The sequence below is a fragment of the Lutra lutra genome, chromosome 6, assembly GCF_902655055.1.
Source record: "Lutra lutra chromosome 6, mLutLut1.2, whole genome shotgun sequence".
Lineage (NCBI taxonomy): Eukaryota > Metazoa > Chordata > Mammalia > Carnivora > Mustelidae > Lutra > Lutra lutra.
Window position 1 is genome coordinate 121,857,644 of NC_062283.1, and position 27,783 is coordinate 121,885,426.

At 44.3% G+C, this 27,783-nt stretch overlaps 1 protein-coding gene across 3 annotated transcripts in view; it reads right to left on the reverse strand.

Annotated features, from left to right (window-relative positions):
- The window catches only part of FAXC (failed axon connections homolog, metaxin like GST domain containing), a 75,438-nt gene that overhangs the window by 29,216 nt on the left and 18,439 nt on the right, over nt 1-27,783 (reverse strand). For all 3 annotated transcript variants that reach the window (XR_007128159.1, XM_047733938.1, XM_047733937.1), the window contains one exon: nt 20,280-20,503. Coding sequence is in view for 2 of the 3 variants with exons in the window: in XM_047733938.1 (XP_047589894.1) it covers nt 20,280-20,503 (224 nt within the window). In the remaining variant the exon portion in view is untranslated. The remainder of the gene's footprint in view (nt 1-20,279; nt 20,504-27,783) is intronic.

Genomic DNA, 27,783 nt, shown 5'->3' on the forward strand with positions numbered 1-27,783 from the left:
AAAAATCAGAATGGGCAATAATAATAGTATCTTGAGAGACAGAAAGATAAGATTCTACTTCTAAAAGATGTAAAACCTTTTATTTAAACAACTTGAGGCAACTGAGATCTGATGTGTGCCACCCACCATCTCAGGATAAGTGCTCTTTCCTCTGCTGACAACCTGGCTTCACTCTTCACAACTCAGCAGCAGCTGGAAGAGTCTCCTACAGGGATTCATAGGATCGGAGTTATGTCCGTGTACTTATTGTTGCTGAATACCAAAGTACCCCAAAATGTAGCAGCTTAAAACAACAAACATTTATTACCTCACAATTTCCATGGGTCAAGAATCCAGGCAGCCTCAGCTGGGTACCCCCAGCACAGAGCGTCTCACTGATTTAATCAAGAAGTTATTCAGGGTTGCAGTAACCTCAAGGCTTGACTCAGGGAGAGCGTTTCCAAACTCACTCCCATGGCTGTCAGCAGGTCTCAGGGGCTCACTGACTCTTGGCCAGAGATATTCATTCCCTGACACATGGACCTCTCTACAGAGCAGCTCATAACAGTGTGAGTGAGAGCAACAGCAGGAGAGAGAAGATGCCCAAGATGGAAGTACAGTCTTTTTATGACCTCATCTTGGAAAGGATAGTCCATTGTTTTTGCCATATCCTATTTGTTAGGAACAAATCAATAAATCCAGCTTATACTCAGGGGGAGGGGATTACACAAGAAGATGATTACACAGAAGCCAGGGAACACCGGGGGCCATCTTGAAGGCTGCCTACTACAGAAGGAATTATTGGAGCTACAGTCCAGTGTCTGGAGGTTAAATGTCATGATAACTATAATTTATTCTAAAATGCACACAAAAAAAAAAAAGAAAAAGAAACTGCTGAAGCAATATGACAAAATATCAACAACTATGAAATCAAGGTGATGATTATAAAAAGTTATTCATTGTACTACTATTATATTTTCCTGTGTGTTTGAAAATTTTCCTAATAAAAAAAATCAAAATTACCTGATCTTTTTCAGTAACAGTGGATCAAGGGGGAAAACTGCATCAACAAGGCAAAATTCTATATTATGTTAAATTATAACATTTGGCAGATGTCCCTCAATGTTTAAATGTACAATACTAATCACTCCCCCCCCCCCACGCAATCTAATCGTTAAATGAACTCAGCTACTTGGGGGTTATTTGATAAGTAGGGGTCCTGCCAGTATCATTGGAATGGTTCCTTGTGACTTTGTCTAGATTGTGAACTCAGTGAAGAACAAAATCATATTAGACAATGAGCCCTACTCAAATGTTAACACAGTACCCCCAATACCCAGCCCCTTGCCCTGTACACAGTAGGTACACAGTAAATATATTTTTCACAGTACAGGTACACAGTAAATATATTTTATAATACCTTGCCCTTAAATCTTTTAATCTTAAATCTTTTGGACCTTAAATCTTTTGGACCAGAGTCACCCTCCCATATTTGATGGCATAGATCTCTAGGATGTAGAACTCTGGGCCTCAACCAAGGTGTTGTATAGGTATTTAAGCTATTTTGGCCCTGTCCCAGACAGCTACAGCTCACTGCTCCATGGAGGCAGGAGGGCCTCCTAACAGCCCAACAAGTCAGATCCTTAAGTTCTCATAAGAGTACATCCAAGGCTAGATCACCAGATTCCTAATGCAGGGAGAACCCTCTTTAACCAACAATATGGAAGAACTACGTCACCATAGAGTTCAGTGTAAAACAGCTGACTCAGAACTAGCTGACGTTTGCCCTCAACTTCTCCCCCTAGAACTAACCTACACGGAAAGGTGGGTCTATGAGGTGCCTGTGCTATGGTTCTTGGGTAAGTTATCAAAATCTCTAGGCTCTCCAAGCTCAATCCCTATAATAAATTGTATCAGGAAAAAATATATAGAGGAACTACATTAAAGTAGTCCCCAGAAAAATGCCTTCGGAACAGCAATTCAGTGCTAAATCTTGAGCTTTTATCAAGGAAAACTTACAAATGTTTACATTCAAAAACACTGTCTATAAAGGGGCACCTGGCAGGCTCAGTCTGTAGAGAATGCAACTCTTGATCTCAGGGTCCTGAGTTCAAGTTTCCCTTTCTATCTCAGTAGTCAATTGTGCCCAACTCCAGGAATAAACTCATTTCAAGAAAGTGATTTTTTCAATTGGTTTCTGAAAGTTTTATATTATGGTTGACTATGCCCTCTCTTATCTGTGGATTGCTTCAACTGCCTTTTGAAAGTTAGTATTCATTCAGCAGTTATGGAGTGCCTACTATTTTACCAGGCCTTCTGTTAGGTACCAGGGTCAGAGGGAAGTCAGTCAGCCAATTCCTTCAAAATAATAATGTTCCCAGGCAAGACTGGGGGAAAGTTCAGGTCAGGATGGGTGGAGGGAGCATGGGAGGAGCCTAGACAAGCTCAACATAGTATTTCCATGATGGAAGTCTGCACAAAATGAAACAGGAGAGAAGAGAAACACTCAATGTAGGTAGCCTCATGGGGCTGGAGGAGATTGAGGAGAACATTAAGGAAGTTTTTAAGTAGAAAGAAAACTTGAGAGGACTGTGGGATGAAGCAAGGCAAGGGAAAAGGCTACACGAAGGCACAAAACTGCAAAAGAACAGCGTGTGCTTCAGAAATCCCGGGGGGAAATAAATGCGTGTGAGAGGGAGATGCGGGAAATGAGGGCAGACACGTGAGCAGAATTCAGGTTGTAAAGAAAAGGAGTTTGGATTTTAGTCTACAAGACCGGGAGCCTCCAATTCTGATTTGCATTTTAGATTAAACACTAGTAAAATTAAAAAAGCAAACCAAGAGGTTGGGACACCAGCTAAGAAGCTGTGGCAAAATCTAGGTGAGAGACGTGGAGTGCCCTTCCTCCAGCTGTGGGGTAGAAAGAACAGGAGTTGAAGGGGCTTGGGGAGCACCCCGGTGATGAGGTATACCCAACCCTTCAGCTCTAGAGCCCGACACCGAGGTCCAAGCCTGACCCCACAGCTTGTTAGCTCTGTGGCCTTGGGTCAGTTAGTTAACCACTACATCTCTGTTTCCTCACTGACAAACCAGACATACTACTACTGAAATTAATCACAATATAACTATCCTCATCTACATTTGGTGAGAATTAATGAGAATAGTTCCTGCCTCATTTAATTCTCATCAAATCATCTAAGCATAGATATTGTTATTACATTACTGTTGGGACACATACACACATATGCATACACATATGTGTACATATCATATACATCTTAGATATTTTATATCATATATATGTTAATGTTAAATTATATAATCAATGTGGACTATACATTATGCATATTATTATGAAAGTAAGGATTACCATATGAGGTATAATATATAATATATACTATTTGCTTAAGCACATTGGCAATGCTCCATGTATGTCAGCTCTTGTCAATACTATTTTGATGATGTGCAAGACAGCTCTGGATGCTTGGGATATAGGGACTAACAGAACAGACAAGGTCACTGCTCTCGTGGAGTTTACATCACACGGAGCGTTGATAAACCAATCAATCAATAAGTGATAAGCGCAGTGCAGAGAATTAAAGTCAAGTGCCATGCTAGTGGGTGACTGGCAGCTACGTTAAATAGCTACGTCAGTCAGGGAAGGCCTCTCTTTGGAGGTGATTATTTACCCAGAGATACAAATGTCAAGGAGGGTCTAGCAATGCAAAGATCTTGAGGATGAGAATGTTAGGCACAAGGAATGGCCAAGACAAATGCCCTAAAGTCAGAATAAGTTCAGTGGGTTTGCGAAGCAGAAAGAAGACAAGTGTGGCTGGCATATAATGGGCAAGGGGTGAAGCTTAAGAAATGAGACTGGATGGGCACCTGGGTGGCTTAGTCAGTTAAGTGTCGGACTCTGGATTTCGACTCAGGTCAATCTCAGGGTCGTGAGATCGAGCCCTGCGTAGGGCTCTGGCTCTGTGCTGGGCATGGAGCCTGCTTAAGATTCTCTCTCTCTCTCTCTCCCTCTCTCTCTAAAAAATAATAAAATAAAATAAAAAAGATTCTCTCTCTCCCTCTGCCCCTCCCCACCCTTTCTCTCTCTCTCTCTTTAAAAAAAAAAAAAAAAAGGAAAGAAAGAAAGAAATGACATTGGAAAGAAGGCAGGGCTCCAGCAGTATAGGACTTTAGTAGCCAGGTGGAGGATCTCCTTCCTGGAAAAGGAGAAATCTAGAATGGCTTTTTAGCATCCAACCTGAATAAATGAATGGATGACAATGCCATTCACAGGTCACAGGAAGACGTGCTGGTCTGGTGGGAGGGTGAGTTCTTTCAGGATGTGCTGAATTTAGGCGGCTATGGGACATCTAAGTGAAGATAAGAAAAGAGCTGGACTCAGGAGGGCGGGGGATGGAATCCTAGGAATTCCTGCAGGGGCTAAGGGCAGGCTGCCCCAAAACATGCCACTTTGACGTATTGATTATTTTGTATAAAAGTGACCCAGAGACAGCCAGTGCAAGCACACTCAGCCCCTCCCATCCCCCTGAAAACAGGAAATAAATCTCCCACGTGAAAGATGTCGTCCCTGTCTTCCAGGAGGTAAAGAGACAATCCTACCACTGGAGATGGGAAATTTAGAGCCAAGAAGGCTATATAAACAACCCGTGTTACTTTTTACTAATTTACTACCCCAGCCCAAATTCTGTTCAGAACTCCTTACTAACCGAAGCTCCCAAGGGGTTTTTTTCCTCTCAGTTCCTCAGATTTATTGTCTCTTTGTCTAAAAAGTATAAAAACTGCCTGCCTTGGTCATTTCTTTTGCTCTCGATTTCATTATTGGGCCTCTCTGCACATGTAATAAAACTTTTTCCCTCCTGTTAATCTAGCTTAGTAAATTTAATTTTTAGTCCAGCTAGAGGACCCTTAAAGAATATAAAAGAATTTCTCATTCTCTCCATCATCAGTATTTTAGGAACCTGCAAAGGAAAAGCAGGAAAAGGGGGTCCGACAGATCCATTAAGTAAGATAAAGGCTAAGAGTGTCCAGCAAGGACTTTGGCTTCTCCCAGACCAGTCAGGTCCAATCCAAGCTCCACCATTTGCTAGCCGGCTGTTCCTTGGGAAGCCGCCTCCTTGTGCCTAAATTTCTTCATGGAAAAAAGATCTTCATGAACACTAATGAGTTAATAAAAACTAAGTGCCTGCACGTGTTGGCAGGTTACAACCAAGAACGGAAGCCCCAGCTGAAACAGCAGGACACTAATGCCTCCTCAGGGGGCGCCTAGGAATCTGAGGAGTTGAAAATGGAGGATGAAGCCTCCAGAGAAAGAAAAAGCCTGAATCCTTTGTTCTTTTTTAAAAAGATTTTATTTATTTACTTACTTACTTACTTGAGCCAGAACGGGATTGCAGGTGTGCACAAATGTACTCACAGGTGAAGAGAAAAGGGGGAGGGAGAGGATGAGGAAGAGAGAAACTCCAGCAGGCTGAGCAGAGCCCAAGGGGGGGCTGGATCCCAGGACCCTGAGATCATGACCTAAGCCAAGACCAGGAGTCGGTTCCTAACCAACTGCAGCACCCAGACGCCCCAATCCTCTGTTCTTCAACACACCTAAAAAACTTATTTCCCTTAGCCTATAGCAGGGGAGAGAGCCTTCTCAGCCTCTCCCTCAGGCTGACATTTCCCACTTCCAAAATGTCAAAATAAAAACGGACATAAAAATAAGGCTCTTAAGCAGATCTGGTGAACAGGCAGGTTGTTCTTTACCCTTTCAAGAGCAACTGTGGGGCAGGGGCTAGGAGCGAATGGGAAGTGAGTGTGACTTGTGGCTTTTCAGATAAACTGTGTGAGGGAAGGCAAGAGACAGGACAGAACTGGAGTGGTGTTTTTAAGGGAGGGAGAGACTTACATGCTAAGTAGGAGGAATCTGAAAAGAAATAAAGGTTGAAGAGAGGAAAGAAAGAATTTGAACTCAAACTCCTGAAGAAGGAAGGGAGGGGGCAGGACTCCACAAAGCGAGGCTGACCAGGCCACCTGGAGCACTGCTAGCTGGGGAAGGTGAGCAAATGGGGGCCACTAGGGATGAGAGTAGCTTCCATGACAGATCACAGGCTAGGCTGAGTGAAAGCGAAGTAAACGGAGAAGTGGAACGGGGAAGTGGGGGCTAACAAAATGGCGGGGTGAGGAGAACCTGTAGGAGAAAGGAGCCTGAGGTTGACAGGCAGGCAGTAATCAAGTGTGGGAGGGAGGTGGGCTACGCAGGGTGCTCCGGCAGACTCTGGGGTCCTGGTCGGAAGTCAACAGCCCCAGGTCTGAAGCTGGCCTCAAGGAGAAGGCAGGCAGCTCAGTGGAAGGAGCAGAGGTTTCTGCAGGGTTGGGTTCGGGACTAGGAGGAGTTGGACAAGCACCCACACAAGCACCGCGGATGCCTACAGTGGGGTCAGGATGGCCGAGGATAACCATGAGTCAGACTGTCCACATGCATACATCTTTAAGATTCCAAGTGAGATTGAGAAAATATTTGCCTCAGACATCACTGAGAGTAGAACTCAGTGAGATATAAATAGATCAATTACATTTTAAAGGAAACCTCAAATTCAGTAGAAAAATGGACAAAAAATTCGAACAGCTGATTCACATAAGAAACAATTAGGAAAAATAAAAAAAAATATTTCTTACAGGTGATTAAAGAATCAGAATACAGACTAAACTGAAGATAACAGTTTATAATGAGTAAAGTGGTAAATGATTTTTTTTTTTTTCTTTAGGAATCAGAACGATTACTGGTAAGCCTTCAGTGAAACTGGTAGCTCAGACTTTTACTGGTCACTTTGTAAACCTGTGCTTCTCTTTTGGAAAACACCATGGCAATGCCTAGAAACAAACCTAACGATGTTCATAATCTTTCACCCAGTAATCTCACTCCTGTGAGTCTATTTAAAGTAAATAATTCCTCAAAAGTAAAGCACATTTCAGCATTTGCTTTAAAAGAATGAGCAAACTACAAAGATATGTATCCATCAGAAATGATATTTTCTAAAAATATGCATATAGAAGATACAGGGAAATAGAAAATCGTTACTGAGTTAGATGACAGAATGATGGAAGATACCTACATTTTTTCCTAATGTTTTAAATGCTAATTAGTCTTTTTCATACAAATTGAAAATTTTAAATAAAAATGTGGTTGGATTCACCAAGGACTTAATTTTACGATACATCAGGCCATCATTGTTCTGTAATTCCTCCCTGAGTTAGACAGCCTACTCAGTGAATTTTATCCAGGCAAAAATCAGCCCAAACAGAACACAACGCGGAAAGGCTTCCGTATCTGGCAACGAGGAAAGGACGTGTGCTGGTGAAGATTTTAAAAGCCTGTTATCCATAGGGTGCTATCTTGCAAATTTTTCATTCTTTTATTCTAATCATTCAGGAACTGGAACCCTGATATTTTAAACACAAAGTCAAAGACCTCTCTCAGAGGAAGAAACAGAATGCCTCCAGGATAGAGATCAGATTGCTTCCATCACATTTATACCAACCAATCTGTGCTGCGAAATAAGCCACAAAGATTTCTAAACACTTGGTACTCATTAGCCATTTAATTGTGTTGTGCTAGAAGTCCTTTTTTGTTTTTGTTTTCATGAATAACCAACATATTTATACCCACTGAGATAGCCACAATGAGATTGGAAAAGGAACAAGCCACAATCTGGGTCCCAACTGCCTAGATCCCATGAGGACACAACCCCCATGAGCAGGGTCTGGCCCCACCAGCCCCTGGCCAGCCACTCCTCCGCCCTCATCCTGGAAATCTAGACTAGAGAGATGCCTGAAAAGAAGAGCTGATGCCCAATAGTGGGCTGCAAGCAACTGAGAGTTATTGGATAATACGTATAGAGGAAATCACTTCCCCTTCAGGAGGTCAGTATAGGACTCCAGGAGGAATGTGTAAAAAGCTTAGACACTCCTTGGAATCTAATCAGTACAGGTAAAAATCGAATTTATGGTTTCCAAGTCAAATTATTACTCTCCCTGCGTGTGATCTTAACAAGCCACCAATGCAAACACACAGAAGTTGTACTACAGCCAAAGAAGAGTGTCCCATTAGCTGAGAGACCCAAGACCCACCCCCTCACCTCTCTGACCCTGGCCGGGCTTTCTCATCTGTGAAATAATTAGCCCTAGGGGGTGTTGCAAAATACAGTGTCTCAAGGATGCTGTTAGAAATTTCAAATGTATCTAAATGTCTGAAATGTATCCCTATGAAAAATCAACCTACTAGGTTTTTGACATGGAAAGAAGGAAAGCCTGTGCCCACAGACCCAATCAGGGTTACCTTCGAGACAAAAATCCAGCAGGCTTGGCTTGTTCTGGATTTTTCCCTTTTGATACTTGCCCAGACCAAGGCCCAATGCCCTCTTGAGGCCCTTCCACGGTCCTTACCCCTCTCCCCAGTCCCCCTCCCAGCACCCCCCAGCACCCAGGCCAGCCCTTCTCACTTCCCCAGCTGCCCTATATATCAGATTACAGACACAGTTGAATCACCTCACCTGTTCAGTTTTAAAAACACCTTTCCCCAGACTCCACTCCCAGAGATGTGAATTATTTGGCCTGGCATAGGGCCTGTGCAGCTGTGTTTTATCAGCCCCTGAGGTGCTCTAATGAGCAATCAGGGCTAAGAACTACCATCATGCTAGGCAGTGCCAGTCATTTGGAAAGGACGTAGAACCCCCATTAGGAAACACTGCTTTGAGGTTCCAAAACATTCCCTTTTTAGTGTCTGTTATTTTCATCTTTTATCTGTGCGTTTATCTTTCTAGCTAGATTGACAGGCAAAATTACTTCTCTGTCTTTATTCCTCTGCCCTCTGTTCAGTTACTCAACATATGCTGAACGTGTTCTTACGTGGTAGATAAAACCTGACGCTTCCCACCGTTTTCCAGCACCTAGTCCTGAAGCCTTGCCTGCCCCACCCTGTCCCTTTCACTGGGAGGGGAGGTGTGTGGTTGCTGTGTCTGGCCCAGTGGGCTCCCAGCCTAGGCCTCAGCACCTACTGTGCTGCAGAGCTGTTTGCAGAACATATTTAAACAGGGTAGGAAGAACAGCTATTAAAATAGCCTATTCCCAAGCTTGCTTCAAAACAAAACAAATCCCCTGTCCAAGAGCCTTCAAATCAAAACAACTTCAAAAAAAAAAGTGGAAATTCCAAGAGAGGTTTATTGGGAACCAACCATTGTTCAGAAAGTAGATTCGATAACAGGAGATGTGAATACAGATCATTTAAAGCACGTGGCCTGCAGAAGGCAGGAGCGGAAGCCAAATACAAATCACAATCCAAGACACCCAACCAGAACTCGAATGATCTCTACTTTGGCCTCGGCCTTGTTTCGTAACTTGGAAACATCTCTGATCTCCTCTCTAGAGAATGAATATAAAATCATGAAACCATCAGAACTGGAAGAACCTCCCCTCCCCAGAGACCGACCATCTCTAACTAAAGATCTCACCACCTGTGATGATGGTTGATGATGGCTGGTGGTGCTCATGAACCTCACCTTGGAGTAATTCCAAAGAACAACTACTCCTACCACATCACAAGACAAGCCCTTCCCATTTAGGACTGGTCTGGGGTTTTTTTGTTTTTGGTTTTTTTTTTAAGATTTTATTTATTAGACAGACAGAGATCACAAGTAGGCAAAGAGGCAGGCAGAGAGAGAGAGAGGAGGAAGCAGGCTCTCCGCCGAGCAGAGAGCCCAATGCAGGGCTCAATCCCAGGATTCTGGGATCATGACCCAAGCCGAAGGCAGAGGCTTTAACCCACTGAGCCACCCAGGCACCCCTAGGACTGGTCTGTTTTAAAGTGCTGCCTTACTCTGAGTTGTAATCCATTGTCATTCCCCCACATATACACCCCACCCTCTCCTCTGTTCCTCTCACTCTTCCCCAAATATGTCCATCAGCTGCCTCCACAGCTAAGTCAGTACCCACTCCCAGTATTTGCAAAATGTGGGTATGTGACCCATACAGATTCACTTCTGCAGACCACCCTCCCCCGGGGATCCTCAGCTTCCTTGCATGAAACTATTTTGAGACAAACCACCTTCCTAACCACTGTTCTCTGGATACACCCTAGTTTGATCAAGTTCCTTTAAAAAATGGATCCCAGAACTTAACATTGAACTCCTTTGTTCCACAAACACTTGCTGGGTGCCTAATGTGTGCCAGGCACTGCGTCACACTCTAGAGATAGAAACGAAAGCACCAGGCCTGGCACAGTCCCGCTGAGGAGACAGTCAAACCAAACCATAAAAAGAAGGTGCAAGGAGTGCTGGGGGAAGAAAGCACCAAGTGCCTGGGGGCAAGGAACAGGTTTGACTGACGCACCTGGAGAAAGGTCCAGAAAGGTTTCCTTAAGGAACCAACTTTTCAACTGAAACGCTACACTGCATTAAACAGGCTAGGTGCAGAATTTGACATTTCTCCCTATTAGGTTTCTTCCTGTTAAGGTTCAAAGCTTAGAATCCTAATTTTCCCAACCAGGTTTTTAGTTATCCTTCCACCTAGAGTCATTGAAAAAACCACTAAGCATGTCTTTGAAGTTGTCAACTGGTCATTGAGAAAAGTCAAGAGCAGAGTCCCTGGAGAGCTCTCTTTAAGTGACATCAAGCCCTCGATCCGCACTGTAAAGATAGAGTCACTCAATCAGCTACAAATCCACTAGCTAATCTGGGGGCTTTTAATTTTTTTTCTTCGGTAGGGAAAGTTCTCTATCGAACCAAAATGCAACAGATTTCCAATATATAAACAGATAACAATGGAGCTGTTCTCAGTAAAACAGGAGTGAAGAGAGTCCAACCTGCTAAGGCTTCCTCTCCTCCTCACCAGAGCACTCAACGAACCCTGGTGCCACCATATGCACCCATGGAAGCTCCCTCTGAAAACCAGCCATCTTGCCCACAAAAATATCCTGAGAGATGGTATCCAATGGTTTGAATAAATCAAGACATGGTCTATCCAATTAGTAAGTCCAACAACTCAAGAAGACAAAGTAGTCACTTTCTGGTATGATTTATTCACAATGAACGAAGATCATTCTTGGTGAAAAGTACCCATCTATTTAATAATTCACTCTAGTATTTTATTTCACTATCGGAAACTACCTCTCCCTCCCCTTTTGGAAATAGGGACAATTTCCTATCTCTATCTTCTGACATGTTCTGATTCTTCCCATTTCTGAAGGATTACACTCAAAATTCCAAGATGACATGGAAAATTTTTCATGTCCTAGGACACTGTTTGGACCTAGAGACCTGAGTGCTACTGGTTTATAAGGTTCTTCAAGGCAGACACCATTCTTACTCGTCTTTGGTTTCATTACCCTTTGTGTGTAACTAATACAAAAATCACATTCAAATAATTATTTTGCTTGTTAGTCTTTTAGTTGTGTGAAAATACTGTCGTGCTCTCTTGAGACCTTCTCATCTAGTTTAGATATCAATTCTTACCTATTTAGAAGCAAACTATGAGTTGAGTGTTTTGACCTTCTCCTTGCTGTCATTTAACTTTGTGCCCTTTAAAAAGTCCTTTCTTTGTCCCAAGCTTTGTACAAACTAGGAATCCAGTCTACTGGACTACCAACTCTTGATACCAGAGCTCAAGGCTTAGCCCTTTAGAACATCCTTTGAAGTAGTAATAATTTCTTTAGGTATGTCTGTACCAAAGAGAATTGATGAAATACCATTCTAGAGAATGCAAATTACTCACAAACAATCCGCAAGTGGGCACCTAAAAATATACTAATTTATATGTATTCTGCCTTGGTTAAACCTTCAGACCGCCCCCACCAGATGAAAGAAGTGAAAGTTAACAACAGAAGTGGGGAGAAAAGGGTGGGAAAGAGAGCAGCAAGTGCCTAAAATAACTTCGGTTTTCCATTATCATCGTAAACAAAAACCAGGGACTCTGGTTAGAAAACCCATACTAGGGGCACCTGGGTGGCTCAGTGGGTTAAAGCCTATGCCTTCGGCTCAGGTCATGGTCCCAGTGTCCTGGGATCGAGCCCCACATCGGGCTCTGTGCTCTGCAGGGAGCCTGCTTCCCCCTCTCTATCTGTCTGCCTCTCTGCCTACTTGTGATCTCTGTCTGTCAAGTAAATAAAATCTTTGAAAAAAAAAAAAGAAAACCCATACTATTTATAACTGCTAAGATCGCAATGTTTCAGTATTATAATCCTTCTTGTAGATAGATCTATAGACAGGACGCTGCATTAAACAGGTTAGGTTTTGATTAGCTTCTTTGACAGCTTATCACACTTGGTGACATTCAGAGACTGAAAAACCACTAAAATCCTGAAGTCTCTTTTTCACATGTCCCTCCCTCACCCTGTATTTGTGCAATTCAATTGGGGGACCTAAGTACAGAACTTGACATTTCTCCCTATTTGTTCTCGTTAAGGTTCGAAGCTTTGATTCCTGATTTTTTAAATTATTTAATAAGTAAATATGTAAAATGTTATGACTTTTAGAACTGTGGAACTCAACTCCAGAAAGTATGTCCTAGTTTTTATTCCCATCAGTAGAGAATGCTAGTGCCTCCTTCATAACCCCACCAATACATCACATTAAAAAAACAAACAAAAAACAACTTTGCCCATCTGATTGACGGAGCAGTGCCTCATTTCTTAATTTGCACTGCTCTGATTACTAAAGAGGTTGAATATTTTTCATATATTTACTCAGCATGTGTGTCATTTTTGCAAATTCTCTTTTTATGACTTTTGTCCAGTTTTCTCCAAGTATTCACTTTGTTAGATTTTTATAGTTCTTCATATAGTAACATTCATTCTTTTGTCACAGATTGCAAACGTTTTTCCAGCTTTCCATTTCTATTTTAACCTTATTTATGGTAACTATTGACATCCAGGTGGTTTTGTCTCAAGAAATCTAGCAATTCACCTTTTCTTTTGTCACTTCTCCCTTGGGTACCATATTTAGAAAAACTTTACCAAGTTCAAGATTATATAAAAGCTTTCCCATATTTTATCCTGACACCCTTATGGTTTTATATTTTACATTTAAATGCTTAATCCATTTGGAATTTATTCAGATGTATGACATAAAGTCAGGAGGGCTGTACATATTTTGTTCCAAATGGTTAGTCACGTGTCCCAACACCATTTACTAAATTAATTTGCCTTTTCTATACCAGTTCAAAAAAGCACCTTTCCTCCCCTCACTCATGCTCTCTCTCTCAAATAAATGAATAAAATCTTCCAAAAAAAATTTTTTTAATGGAGCACCTGGGTGGCTCAGTCAATTAAGCATCTGCCTTTGGCTCAGGTCCTGATGCCCGGATCCTGGGATTGAGCCCTGCACCTGGGCTCCCTGCTAAGCAGAAAGCCTGCTTCTCCTTCTTCCTTCTGCCCCTCCCCCTGCATGTGCTCTTGCACTCTCTCTCTCAAATAAAATCTTTTTAAAAAAATTTAATGAGTTAAGAAAAAAAAAAAAAAAGGATGCCCTTATCATACACTTTGTCTCCACTCGTGTCTGTCTCACAGGGATCTGAGACTCAGCACCTGAAATTCATGATGTTCCCCTCTACTCCAGCATTCTCCAACTATGAATGGCTACTTTGTGTACTAACTGTTCATGTCAAGAACTTGGTTATGCCTTACCCCTGCCCTCTCCAACACTGCCTCCCCCCCACCACCACACACATATATCAAGTCACCAAACTGCAGTCAACTCTGTCTCTAGAATATAGCTCTAAACCATCATCATAGGTCCAACTCTATCACCAGGACTGTAATCCACAACACCATCTTACCTTTCAACAGCCTCCTCAAACTCACCCGTGGCCCCTCTAGCGCATTATATATAAAGTCATGTCGCTTCCCTAATTTCAACTTCTGACAGATTCCGTTGTTGTTAGAAGAAAGACCAAGATTATTTAAGTGATACAGAAGACTTGTGTGATCTAGCCCCTGCCTACCTCTACCTCATGCCACACTTCGGTTCACACAAAGTTACTCACACACTAGCCATCATTTCATTCCTTGAAGGCTTCCAGCTGCCTTTCATGTCAGAGCCCTCACAGGTGACGTCCCTTCTATGTTCCATGCTGGTCTCACTTCCCACCCCATTTCTCCTCACACACATGTCTGCCTAACTCCACTTATCTTTCAGAGTCCGGAAGTGCCATGTCCTCAAAGAAGTCCTGCATAACCCCTGTGACCACATTAGTCTGCCCCGCAAGAGGGCCCTCGTTGCACCTAGTACTTCTCCGGGTGGTAATTCTCACACGTCTTGCCATTTTATAAACGTTTGCAACAGTATCTCCGTCAGGCAGCAGCTCAGGCCTGTGCCCTACTTGCTCACCAACATCTCTTTCTACTGTTTGTGTAACTGTGGGCAAGTCACTCAACCTTTCTGTGCCTCAGTTTCCTCATCTGCCAAATGGGTGGCATTACTCTGACTGGGTACCAGATTCCATCTTCTTTCTTACTTTAATCTCCTATCACACGATCACAGCCAGGGATCTCTGTGCTAAGGCGGGACCCCAGCTACATTCGTATCTTCTTATATTCATTCTGGTCTTATTTCCCCTTCCACTTCAAGTTCATACCTGTAGACGCAGGATTAATGGTAGCACAGAAATACAAAAGAGGCAGAAGGCTGATGAGTTTTATGTCAGTTTTTAATGGCCTCAAGTGTGAGACCAGGCACAGGGCAACATATGGTCTAGGAAAAAATACTTGCAATATATTAAGGAAAAGACAGGTTGGAAAATTATATGTATGTGTATATTTATACAAATACAACTATATGATTTAAAATTACACATAAAAATATTAGAAAGATGTGTACCAAAAGGGCAACTGCGGTTATCCTAACAACATAAGTTAGGATAACTTAAGCAGTGGAGCCCAAGATGTGAAATCCCTCCCTCACATGGCCCTCCAGCCACCCACTGCCTCCCCAAAATCTGGCCTTTCTGTACTGAATTTTACATCATGCTTTTCTTTTTTTTCTTTCTTCCTTTTTTTTTTTTTTTTTTTTTTCATGCTTTTCTGATTCTCACCTTGCTGGGAGGGGATAGAAATAGTCTACACACTTCTCGCACAAGGTGAAAGTCAGGCATCCACTACTGGTCGTTACTTCTGCTTCCAACGTATACACCTACCCCAAGGGGACATGGAAACATGCCGAACCGAAGAGAGGCTAACACTGACCACTGGGCAGCCCGCCCCGCGTTATCAGCACCCACAGCACCCACAGCAACCACAGAACCTCTGCTTCCTGCCCTCATCACAGTTGTGTTTTACACTTGCCTGTTACTTGATTGCTTACTACCTGCGGGCACTATTCTGAGCACTTTACATGTGCTACTTTTCTTTTCACCATTATTGTCTCCATTTTACACATAAGGAAACTAAGGCCTAGAGAAGTTCAGAAACTTGCCCAAGGTCGCAGAGCTAGGAAGTGATGGAGCTACCTTTGACCTCTGGCTCTTGAATGAATAAACGAGGGTATACTTTCGAATCACTCTCCAATGGATAAACGAGGGTATACTCCCCATTTTCTAAAAAACCTTCTATCTCTTATTAAAACTATCCAATTTTATTTCTGTAGGACCTGAATATTTCTCATAAATATTTCTAATATTTTGATTTTTTATTATTATAAATGGAAACTTTTAATATTTCCTAATCAGTTATTTGAGATATCAAGATTTACATGTTTGTAACTTTGTAAACTTCTTGCCATTTTATTTTTTTTTTTTTTTTATTTATTTGACACAGAGAGATCACAAGTAGGCAGAGAGGCAGACAGAGAGAGAGAGAGGAGAAAGCAGGCTCCCTGCCAAGCAGAGAGCCTGATGCGGGACTCGACCCCAGGACCCCGAGATCATGACCTGAGCCGAAGGCAGAGGCTTAACCCACTGAGCCACCCAGGCACCCCAGGATGAATTTATCTTTAATCCCCATCCCCTATGTTCTCCATCCCCCCCACCCACCTTCCCTCTGGTAACATGAGTTTGTTCCCCATAGTTAAGAGTCTGTTTCTTTGTTTGTCTTTCTCTTTTGTTTCCTTTGCTTGTTTGTTTTGTTTCTTAAATTCCACATGTGAGTGAGATCCTATGGTATTTGTCTTTCTCTGACTGACTTATTTCACTTACCATAATACTCTCTAGCTATTATTGATGGGTTGCAAATGGCAAGATTTCATTCTTTTTTATGGCTGAATAATATTCCACTATTTATAATATATTTATCTTCTTTATCCATTCATCCTGGGGCTGCTTCTAGAGTTTGGCTTTATAATAATGCTACAATAAACATAAGGGTGCATGTATCCCCTCAAATTAGTGTTTTTGTATTTTTTGGGTAAATACCCAGTAGTACAATTCCTAGATCATAAAGTAGTTCTATTTGGGGGTGTGTGGGTGGCTTAGTTGGTTAAGTGTCCGTCTTTGGCTCAGATCATGATCCTGGGGTGCTGGGATCAAGCCCTACATCAGTCTTCTGCTGAGAAGTCTGCTTCTCTCTTTCTCTTCCTCTGCCCCTCTCCACTGCTCATTCTCTCTCTCTCTCAAATAAATCTTTTTTTTTTTTAAAGGGTAGTTCTATTTTTAATTTTTTGAGGAGCCTCCATACAGATTTCCACAATTGCTACACCAATTGTATTCCCACCACAGTACAAGAAGGTTTCTCTTTCTCCACATCCTCACCAACACCTGCCATTTCCAGTGTTGTTAATTTTAGCCATTCTGACAGGTGTGAGGTGATATCTCATTGTGGTTTTTTGGTTTTTGTTTTTTTTAAAGATTTTATTTATTTATTTGACAGACAGAGATCACAGGTAGGCAGAGAGGCAGGCAGAGAGAGGAAGGGAAGCAGGCTCCCTGCTGAGCAGAGAGCCTGATGTGGGGCTCGATCCCAGGACCTGGGATCATGACCCGAGCCGGAGCAGAGGCTAACCCACTGAGCCACCCAGGCGCCCCTCTCATTGTGGTTTTGATTTGCATTCCCTGATGATGAGTGATGTTGCACATCTTTTCATGTGTTTGGTGGCCATCTGGATGTCTGTAACTTTGTAAAATTACTGAACTCCCTCATTAACCGTAATTTTGATTCTCTATTATTTTAGCTACATAATCTCTTTTTTTTTTTTTTTGAGATTTTGTTTATTTGACAGAGAGAGCGCAGAAGCATGGGAAGAAGCAGGCAGAGAGAGAAGGAGAAGCAGGCTCCCTGCTGAGCCCATCGTGGGGGCTCAATCCTAGGACCCTGGGATCATGACCTGTGCCAAAGGCTGACGCTTAACTGACTGAGCCACCAAGGTGTTCCTATTTTAGCTACATAATCTCTTAATTTCTATAAATAATAATTTTGTCTCCTCCTTTCCAACATGAAGGTATCATCTTTCTCAACTAATTTTTATTTTGTTTAAATTTAATTTTTTGATTTGAATTTCATCACAATTTTTTTAAACTACATCCAAAGATATGGGCTGCCTATCTTCAGTCTCTTTTAACACCCACCCCTTCAGGCCCAAGTCATCTGCTATGACACCAACAGAGCCACTTTTCTAAATCACAAACATGCCTCTTTCTCTCTAATACTCAAAAGTCTGCACCCTCTCCATATTTTCTGTATGACGAAGCATCTTAGCGTTATTATTACCTTTTATAATGCGGTCCCAAACTACCTTTTAACCTTCATTTCAACCGTGATTCCAAAATGTCCCTCACTTGTGACCATTTTTCTCATGACTTGCCCAGATGGTTCTTCCCTATTTTCTTCCTTGGGACAACTGTTTATTTTCTGGAGCCAAACGCCTGTGGCCTCTTCTCTGGCCCTCCAAGCTCTCCCTGCCATTTCACCCCTACCCTGTTGTGTCTCCAGGGCACCAAGCATAGACCTCTGTCATGACACCCATCACAGCCCAACTTGAACATAGGTACTCATTTAGAGCAGAGGTCCACAAAGTTCTGTGGAGCTTCAGATGGTAAATATTTTAGGCTTTCTGGGCCATATTTCATCTCTGTTGCATTTTTTCCCTACAGTTTAATAATATAAAAATGATTCTTAGCTCATAGGCCATTAAAAAAACAAAACAACAACAACAAACAGAAAAAACAGACCACCAGCTATGGGCCACAATTTGCCTATTCCTGGCTTATAAGTTTGTCTCTCCCGCTGGAGAGGAAGCTGCCTGAGAGCGGGGACCATCTCTTATTCACTTTTGTATTCCCCAGCGCTGGCCCCAAAGAAGGTCTTCAATCCTTGAAGTCAACTGAACTGAAACAGCAATAATTAATTTACCCTGATGACTCAAATACCTCCCTAGACAATTTCCCCAAATCTTGAAATACTTAACAAAAAGTTATTACGCATTTTGAGTCTCTCAGGCATCTGGGCCTTAAAAGTTAAGCTACATCTCCAGGTGAGGGGGGGGTAACACTTTTATCTCATTTAGTAAGAAAACCTCTGATGTTCAGCTGAAGACCCTCTCCCTCCCCAAAGGCAGCAAAAGTGCTTCTCATGAGAGCCTAGACTGTTCCCTGAGCTCCCGCATGGAAGAGAACTCCAGTGGACTCCCTCTTTTCAAATAGCCGAATCAATTTCTCATCTCAGGAAATGATTTAGACTTGATGGTATTTGGAATACTTGCCAGGTCTCCAACCCAGCTGCCAATAATAGCTCTACCTCCCATCTCCCCACAACTGGGAAAGAAGCACTTTGCTAAGTCATTAAGTATCAGAGAATCGCTACCCGGTGCTCCCCAGTTCTCCCGACCAGAAGTGCTCCAGGACATTGATGCTCACCCCCTCCTGGTTAAGGAAACAACATTGTGAACTTTTTGGAGAAGGGCAGGACTTTACTGCATAACCTCTGGCTTAACGTTGAGGGCTCCGTGCCTGGCTTGCTGGGGCTCCCCACAGCGTGAGCTGGAAAGCAAGCTGCGAGCAGGTAGAACAGTTACGAAGGAGAAAACGGCCCATGGCAGGCCTGCTCCAAGAGGCTGCAAGTCCAGGGCTGTTTCCATGGGAACGAGGTGAACTTAAGGCCAATTCCATATCTATGTCAGGCAGGGCCTAGAAAGCACCAGACGGTCTGGACAGCATCAACCCCCTCCCCCAAACAAAGCTGGCAGAGAGCTGGATATGCTGTTGGGCTCTCCTCCTACAGGCCAGGGGAGGGGGTTGGGGGGTGGCGGTAACTCCAGGTCCAGGAAGCACCTGAAGTGCAGAAAAGGGAAGGAGCCAGTCAGAGCAAGTCACCCTGGAGGACAGGGGGCAGGGTCTACCTAGCACAGCCCACAGTTCCTGGAGGCCCCATGGTTTTCAACAAAACAGACCCCCAACCCCCGCTCCTGGAGAAGGTAAGGAACATGATGTGCCCTAGAATGGAGATGAGAACGCCAAAATAAAGTTAGTGAAACCCCAAAATACGCAGTCCCAAGGGACCGGGTCACACAGCTGGTCACACAGAGGGCTTGGCTCCCTAGACCTTAGATGTCCCCAGGAGAAACCATCATTTCCCACACCGAAGCTCCTGAATTCAAACGATGTGTTTATGAATTGACATAGTTGAGACTCGCGCTCTGCCGGGCACAGAGTCACATCAGCCCAGCCAACGAGGGGAGCAAGGACACCGCTCTCCGCTCACCAGCCCACACATACGCCGCTCCGGGACTCCTCCTCCTCCCCTTCGAGGGGCTTCCAGGCACAGCGAAACCCACTGTGTGCCGTAAATGCAAAATCAGAAGCGTTACAAGGCGCTCAGAAGGAGAGCACTGAGATCACCAACGGAAACAGGCGTGAGAAACGACACGCGACAGGTGCCCGCCGAGCGGGTCAGAAGCGGCGCTGCCCGCGCTCGCAGCAGCCTGATGGCCACGGAGACCCCGGGACTCCTCCAGCAGAGGCGTTCACAAGCAGCCCTTCCACCCAGGCCTGTCATAATCCAAAGAGCTTCCCGGCTAAGAACCACCCGCGGCTCCCATGGCCTCCCCAGCGGCCCGCAGCGCTGCCCGTGGCGGTGAGCCCGCAGCCCGCCCGCGTCCTCTCCGCACCGCCTCGCCACACGGGCCGGGCTGGCGCTAGTGACGGAGGACACAGACACTTGCTCCTGAAAGTTAGGGGGTCGGGTTAAATGGTGGGGCTGCCACCTACACGTGGAAGCAAAGAAACCAACCAAAATAAGACTTCAAATCAGCCAACTAAGAGCGCTTTAAGGATCATGCAAAAAAGGTGCGGACAGAAAATAGAGAATAGAAGGTGTGGTACGTTACCCAAAAGCCCTGCCAAGGACCGCATGTCCTTCTCCATCAGCATGTAAATCTCCTCCTCTGAGAAGCGGCCAATGCCGTGGCCGTGCATCTCGCGCTTCACAATTCCTTTCGTTATGTGGCACACGACCCACCTCAGCAGGTTACTGAAGGGACCGCCACCACTAAGAGAGAGCATCTTCCGGGTCTCATTGAGATTGTCCACCCACTGGCAATAAGCTAACGTCCTGGAATTGTGTGGAAACAGGTTACTACTGGGCATTAGGTACACATCAGCTCCTGAGTCCATTTCCAGAGAGTGCGTCCGAAGCGGGCACACGGGAGGAAATGAGCAAGAGCGGCTTTTACAAAGAGCGGTCTCTGCATGGCAGATGTCACAACAGCTTCTGGCCAATGCCTAGACTCCGGGTCTGTAAGAGAAACTAGAACAAATCCAGATACGGATGCCATGCCACAATTCCACCAAACCTCTCCTGGCCCCCGCCCTCAGATCCACACCGCCCCCCACCTCCCAAGGCTGGCTTCTGGATCCTCTTAGGCAACCCCACAGAAAACCACCCCACAGAAAACCTTCCAGAGGTTCTGAGGCAGGACTGTGCAGGTCTATGGGGACACCAGGAAGGAGGCACAGTGACTGCAGGGCTGGCTTCATTCTCTTGCTTGATCTGAGGGATGCTTATGCAGGGATATGCTCTGTGTTCATTAATTAAGCTGCACCTTTTTGGGGTGTTTTTGTACAATTTGTGTATGCATTTTAGATTTTACCATATCAAAGGGTTGTTTAAAAAAGAAAACTTTTGCCTATTTGACAGAAGATTAGGGAGTAGATACACCTGTCCAAGGTTAGTATAAACTATATAAATTATAAAATATTATAAATTATAAAAATATTATATATTTGATTTGCTCTCCAGAAAGCCTGGAGGATGGTTTCAGTTTGTGCTCCAGGACTCTGAAGTGAATACAAAGATGGAAGGAACTCCGTTGAGTCACTCTTCCCATCTGGGCGATGCTTGTGGTCACCTCTCTGGTCCAGATGTTGCCATGGGACTCGAAGAGAAGCTGAGCAGCGACCGGGTGCATGTGGGCTGCTGGCCAACACCCTCAGGCCTTGGCCGATTTGGGGCTTGGAACGTATACAATTGCAGGAATGTTCCTATGTTTCCTGATAGTGCTGGTAGTGCTGGCAGGCAGAAATTAAAAGGGTGTCCTACTGAAGGCTGAGAAGAATGTAGCTGTGGGAGTGTCTACAGAAGATATTTTCGTTTTTCCCCATAATGAGCCATAAAGATGTACTGGCAGGTCGTCTCGCCTCCTAGTGTTAGTTCATAGAGCAAAATGGCCACTTCAAAAAAATAGCGAGTGAAAAATATTTTTACAGAGAAAACACAAGGAATTATGATAAATTATAGCTATTTTCCACCACAATTCTTTAAAGAAAAAAAAGTCCCTGAAATGTTGATCATTTATATGGTTCTACTACTCTCTCCCTCTGTTCTTTCTTCTATTAAAAAAAAAGAAGAAGAAAAGAAAAGAAAGAGAAGATCTCTCTGAAAGTTTTTAGGCGTTCCTGACTTTTACTGAAAAATCCTACAACCAATTCAACACAATTCTCTGCCCTATACCCATAACTCTTTATTACCTTTTTAAAATAATGCCTACAAATCTCGTTAGAAAGTTTTGTATACTTCTTTCTAAATCTCTCAAAATAAAGTATTGAGTCAAGAATGGATTTTGCTGAAAATAGGAAAAAGTACATCACGATGTAACTACTACGTACAGTCAGAGAAGTCAACGGAAACTTTGATGCAAAAGATCTCATATTTACTCTAGGAAATTCTTTATAAACATGCAAACTAAGTGCTTTCCTATTTGCTCTTCTTTTTGTACCTGCAGTAATTAAGGTATCAGTTTTCACATCCCATTAGAATAATTTAGTACTTTGATTTGAATTGTACTGGATTAAAAGGCACAGTAGAAGAGCTAGACCATCCTTGATTATTTCACAAGCCCATGAACTAAGAATAAAACTAAGTTCTCTCCAAAATAAGCATGACCAGGTCATAAGAGTATCCAGGAAGTGTCTAAAGAGTAAAAATGAGGAATGTGGTGGCTCTAAACGGACAGGTTGATGTGAAAAAAGAGACATTCTTTGTAGACGAATGACACAGGTTTCACCATAAGCATAAGTGATCCTGAGGGATGGGCAGAAGCTCACCAGCCAGAGCAGAGGGGAAGGGTGTGCATGAAGAACACCAGCTGGGTGGCATGGGACGCCTGTGCAGAGACCCAAAGGGTGGGCCAGGACCAGATCTGGCTGGGCCTGAGACAAAGGGTGCTGAACTCTATTTTGGAAGCAAAGTTGAACCACTGAAAGGTTTTAAGCAGACAAGAGACATAATCGGGTTTGTGGCAATGTGAAGGAAGGGTTGGGAAGGGAGAAACCACCGGTAGGGAGGCTGGCTAGAAGACTCTGGCAAGACCTAAGGGCTAGGGCAATGGGAGGGAGGGTGTACAGGAAATGCAGAGGAGAAACTCTGGGGTATGAGAAAAAGAGTCTATTGATTGATGAATTAGGTATAAGGAGAGATTAAGTCTTCTCTCTCAGGCCAATCACTTGAGTGGATGATAGTGCCATTAACAAATATGGGTGGGCACACACCAGGTACCACAGGTTTAGATGATGAAAGACACATCAAGCTGTTGTGTTGAAGGTCCCAATGGAACCCCCAAGTGAGAACGTGCAGAAGGCTGAGAACTCCGGAGATACATTTAGACTCAAGATAGAGGACTTGTAGCTGATGGCATGTCAGCAAGAGTGCTAAAGCTGTCAGAGGAGAAGTTTCTAGGGTAATGAGTGGTATTAGGAAGTCCACAGGTCAAGGGCAAGTTAGAAGGTGAGAAGGCCAGGCTGGAAGGGCCATCTTAGAGAGAAGCAAAGATACCACTTGCTCTGAGATAGAGAGGAGGAGTGTGTCACAAGAGGTGAGGGGTTCAGGGATCCTGCTTAGTGACTTCCGTTTCCTCCGTAGAGCAGGAAGTGGGGGCATGTGCCCAGGATGAGGATGCAGTGATGGACAGAGTGCTAATGGGTTCAAGTAGCAGATGGGAATGGAAGAGGCGGCTGTTCTGGGTCATACAGCTAAGCTGGAGGAAACCCCACCAACGCAATGGCATCAGGTTCTCCATCTTCATTAACAGGTTGAATGGAGGGCACAGAAGGAGGAATACTGGGTTGATCTGGAATTTAGCATCTAGAAGTAACCTGAGAAACTGGTCTTCCTCTCTTCTCTTTCCCACACTGCTCTTGATTTCTTTCCTCCTTCCCTCCCTGAGCCTAATACTGCTGCCCAGTGTCAGTGAAGAGAAGCAAATGAGGGCCAGCTAGGCTCTGTAAGGTCAACCACTATGAAGTGGGTACAAACTTTAAATTCCAAAGAAAATGGGTGATTCATGGGCTCCTAACTCAATCGCTACAGGCAGCAAGCCTCATTTACACATGTTTCTCAATCCTTACAACCAAGAATCCACCTCCTTCCATAACCAAGCTCCCGGCAAACTATTAACATTTGACGGAAACTACTCTCATCCAAATCAAAATACCTCCTTGTTGCAAAATCCAATAAACATACCTTCTCTTCTTCTTCTTCTTTTTTTTTTTTTTTTTTTAAGTAGGCTTTATGCTGAGCATGGAGCCCAACACGGGGCTTGAACTCATGACCCCGAGATCAAGACCTGAGCTGAGATCAAGAGTCAGATGCTTAACTGATTGAACCACCCAGGTACCCCTAAACATTCTTTGCATAGTTTTCTCTTCCTTGGACAGTCTGCAACATGTGACACTGGCCATGTCTTTCATAGAAGAGCTCTCCCTTAGCTTACATCTCTACTGCTTTTCCCACCACCTATTGCAGGTTCCCAAGATTTTCATTGCTATTCTTTCTATCTCTCACTCCACACTTGTGGTGTGATCTAATTCACACCCACGACTTCAACTGATGACTCTTAAACCCATACCCAGCCCAGACCTTGTCCTAACACCTTTGTAGAGGACCTGAGAGGTCCTCTACAAACCCATATTTCCAAACTTGCACTCATGATCTTCCTTCCCTTCAAATCTGCTTCTCCCCACCCAAGCCAGAAAGAATCTTGGGACCCATTCTTCACTGCTCTCTATCCCTTGCTCCTGACAGCCAGTCACCCTGTGAATTTGCCCTTTTCTCCAATTCAATCAGCAGGTAGCTCAGCCTTTCATCATTTCTCAACCCTGAGCACAGCAGTCTCCTAGCAGGTCTCCTGACATCCCCTCAAGGTCCTTCAGAAATCCAGTTGTCCCAAGGGAGCTACAAAGAGCTCCTAAAACACAAATCTAGTCGCACCAGCCTATTTCTTGGAGTCATTCACGAACCCCCCCAGCTGCTGAGCTCAGTGCGCTGCCCCACTCCCTCCAATCTGACCCACGCAGGGCTGGCCATTCTCCGGCCCCATCCCCCCCCCCCCCCCCCCCCCCCCCCCCCGCCCACTGCCTCCTGTGCACCTGCCACACAGAATTCCATGTGCCTGCCCAGGCTCCTCAGTCTTGCCTCAGAACTCTTGCAGATGCTGCCCTCTCTGCCTAGACACCCTAATCTGCCCCAGGCACCCAGCCCCTTCACCCACAACTGACGGTCCCTCACTTTGGTTGTGATACCATCTCCTCTGGGAATGCCTTTCCCTTATCACTCCAGCAGGTGCTGGCTGCCTTTCCTCAGTTCTTCAATTCTCCCCCAGCACCCACCATTATGATGGCTCGATGTCTCCCTCGGCCTGTGAGTCACCAGAGGACCAAGATAGCATCTTATCGCCTAGCTTCCCCCCATCCAGCATGGAACCTGGCCACTAGGCATCAGTCACGCATTAAGTTTACTGAAAGAATGAATTATTGATTGAAATGTAGAAAAGCTTCACTTCTGAGCCCGCTATGGCTAAGTAGTGTTTCTAAAGGCTGACAATATTTAAATGGAATGAAGGAGAAAGAGAAATGCCTCTGAAGAATGAAGAAGGGCTGCCCATTCGCTTCTGAGATCCACATCACTCTCTAATGGGAAAAGACCCACTGCACAAGGACTTGTGAATCATGACCTGGCAAGGGCAGGGAGGGCCAGTCTGGAAGCTAGACGAGGCCGAACAATTCAGTCATCATTCTGAGAACCCCTTTCAGAAAGTTGATACTCATTTCCTTTAAACAACTGATGTTCCTGATCTGTTCTGCAAAATGGGGTCAAGGCCTCTCTTAAAGATTGATTACCTTAGAACAGAAGAATAAATACTGTTCAACATTTTTAAAGGAGATCAAGAGGACAGGAAAAAAGAGCCGACCCCTGATGTTTCAATGAAGATCTCCCTCGTTATAACCTAACAGGAGACCTGGCGCACAGCAGAGATGACAGTAACATTGGAAAAGTGCAGAACATGGCAATCTATTGTTTGAGGAGTGAGCCTTAGCATGAGGCCTTCCTGACCACGGACACCTTTCTCCATGTCCTGCTCCATCACTGTCATCATATGCTTGTCTTCTAACAATGCAAGAGTGTATGATAAGCTTCTGTGATTTCCCTGAATGGCACAGGCCCCAGAACAGCCCCTCCAAAGTGGACCTCTCACTACATCTGAAATTGGGGGCAGGGGCAGCAGAGAAGAGGGGCACACATTAACCCAGTTGTAATCAAGGAGAGAGAGAGACTGCTGGCTTTTAGACGAGATCTTAGGTAAGTCATTTTAGTAAGGATCCTACCTCCCTTTCAGTGAAACTACACCAAAAGCCCAACTCAAAATTTAAAAATCATGGCCAACCTAAAAGCAAATTTGAATTCCCGGTTCTAACGCCTATATTTTAATGGGTCAAAGTGGTATGACCAGACGGCTCGCCCATGCTGCCCTCACGCCTCCCTGCAGGGCTACAAGACTCTCTCTCTTCTTTTTTAAGATTTTATTTATTTATTTGACAGAGACGGAGAGATCACAAGCAGGCAGAGAGACGGGCGGGGCGGGGGGGTGGGCGGGAAGCAGGCTCCCTGCTGAGCAGAGACCTCGATGTGTGATATGGGGCTGGATCCCAGAACCCTGGGATCATGACCTGAGCCGAAGGCAGAGGCTTTAACCCACTGAGCCACCCAGGCGCCCCAAGGGCTACAAGACTCTTACTACACTAGCCTGTCATACAGAAATCGTAGTGTCTATTCCCAAAGCAATTTTGTTCCACTAATTTGACCCCATGTCTCTTGTACTGCCCTTCATACCAACTTGCCTGCATTGGATCTAACTTAAGCACTCAGTGGAAGAAAGAGGATAAAAACTTGTCTTCTTCATGTTCAATAATAGTTATGCAAGTGGGACATGCTGGTACGGATTTTAAATTCAAGAAAAACCTCTTTCTATTTAGTGTGCTTATTTAAACAAACCAGAATCAGAGATTCTGGGATGACGGGATGGGATTTATGTAACAATGCCAGCTTTCCGTTGTCTTTGGTTTTTAGAAAATCATACCTGGAGTGTTTTTACAGTTTCAGATCAAATAAACATATCTGAAAACTCCAGATGATTTCACTCCATTGAGTCAAACAACTGATTTCATCTCCACCGCTGTGAACACAGACCCAACCACAGGCAGAAAGAGGAAAAGAGAAACAGAGAGTCCCTTAAGATCCAAGAGAGGGAACAGCAAGTTTTCCTTAGAAAGAACAAGCAAGTTTCCATGGAGAAAGAGAGCCGAACTGATGAGATCGGAAGGTGGCGGGGAAGAACGGTCTACACTAAGTGGGCATCTCTCAGTGGGGGAGGTGAAAGCTACCGGTGAGCACCTGGCCCAGGAGTGACACCAAATGCCAGAACAGTGGTTTCATGACTCTTAATTAAATCTTTGGAACAAGATAAGTTTAGACACATCAGGGAGAAAATTTCTCTTATCTACTGGGGTGTCCGGAAAGACACTAAAACTCCAGAAAACGGATGAAAGGCAAAGAAAAAAACCGACATGATGATGAGTTTGTAAACCAAGAAGACCTGTGCCTGTTGAAGTCAGAGGTCCTAGCCAGCACCAGGCCACTCACAGAACTCGGGCAACTCCCCACACAGCACGTGACAGTTCAGACAAGGGACGTACCCAGGAGTCAGCCAGGTGGGGGCAAAGACTCTCGGAGAGCATTAGGACACCTGCCTTCTGGAACACAGAGAAGCTCTCGTCGTCTAAGGAAAACTGACGATAATTTTACAAAGCCTGAATGATTCCTTTCATGTGAGACTTCTATCCTGACTTGGACTCCATTCCCTCCTCTGGGTGTCTGATGTAACAGTATTTTACTTCAGCAGTTTCTACTGGTAAAGAGCAGAGTCAGTTGAAACACCTTCCTCACCTCAGCAAGCTATAGTCTAGATCAGGGGTCAGTGAAACACAGCCCAAAGGCTAAGAAGTTTCCACATTGCTAATGGTTGGGTGCGGGGGAGCCACTGGGATGGCTCAGTCAATTAA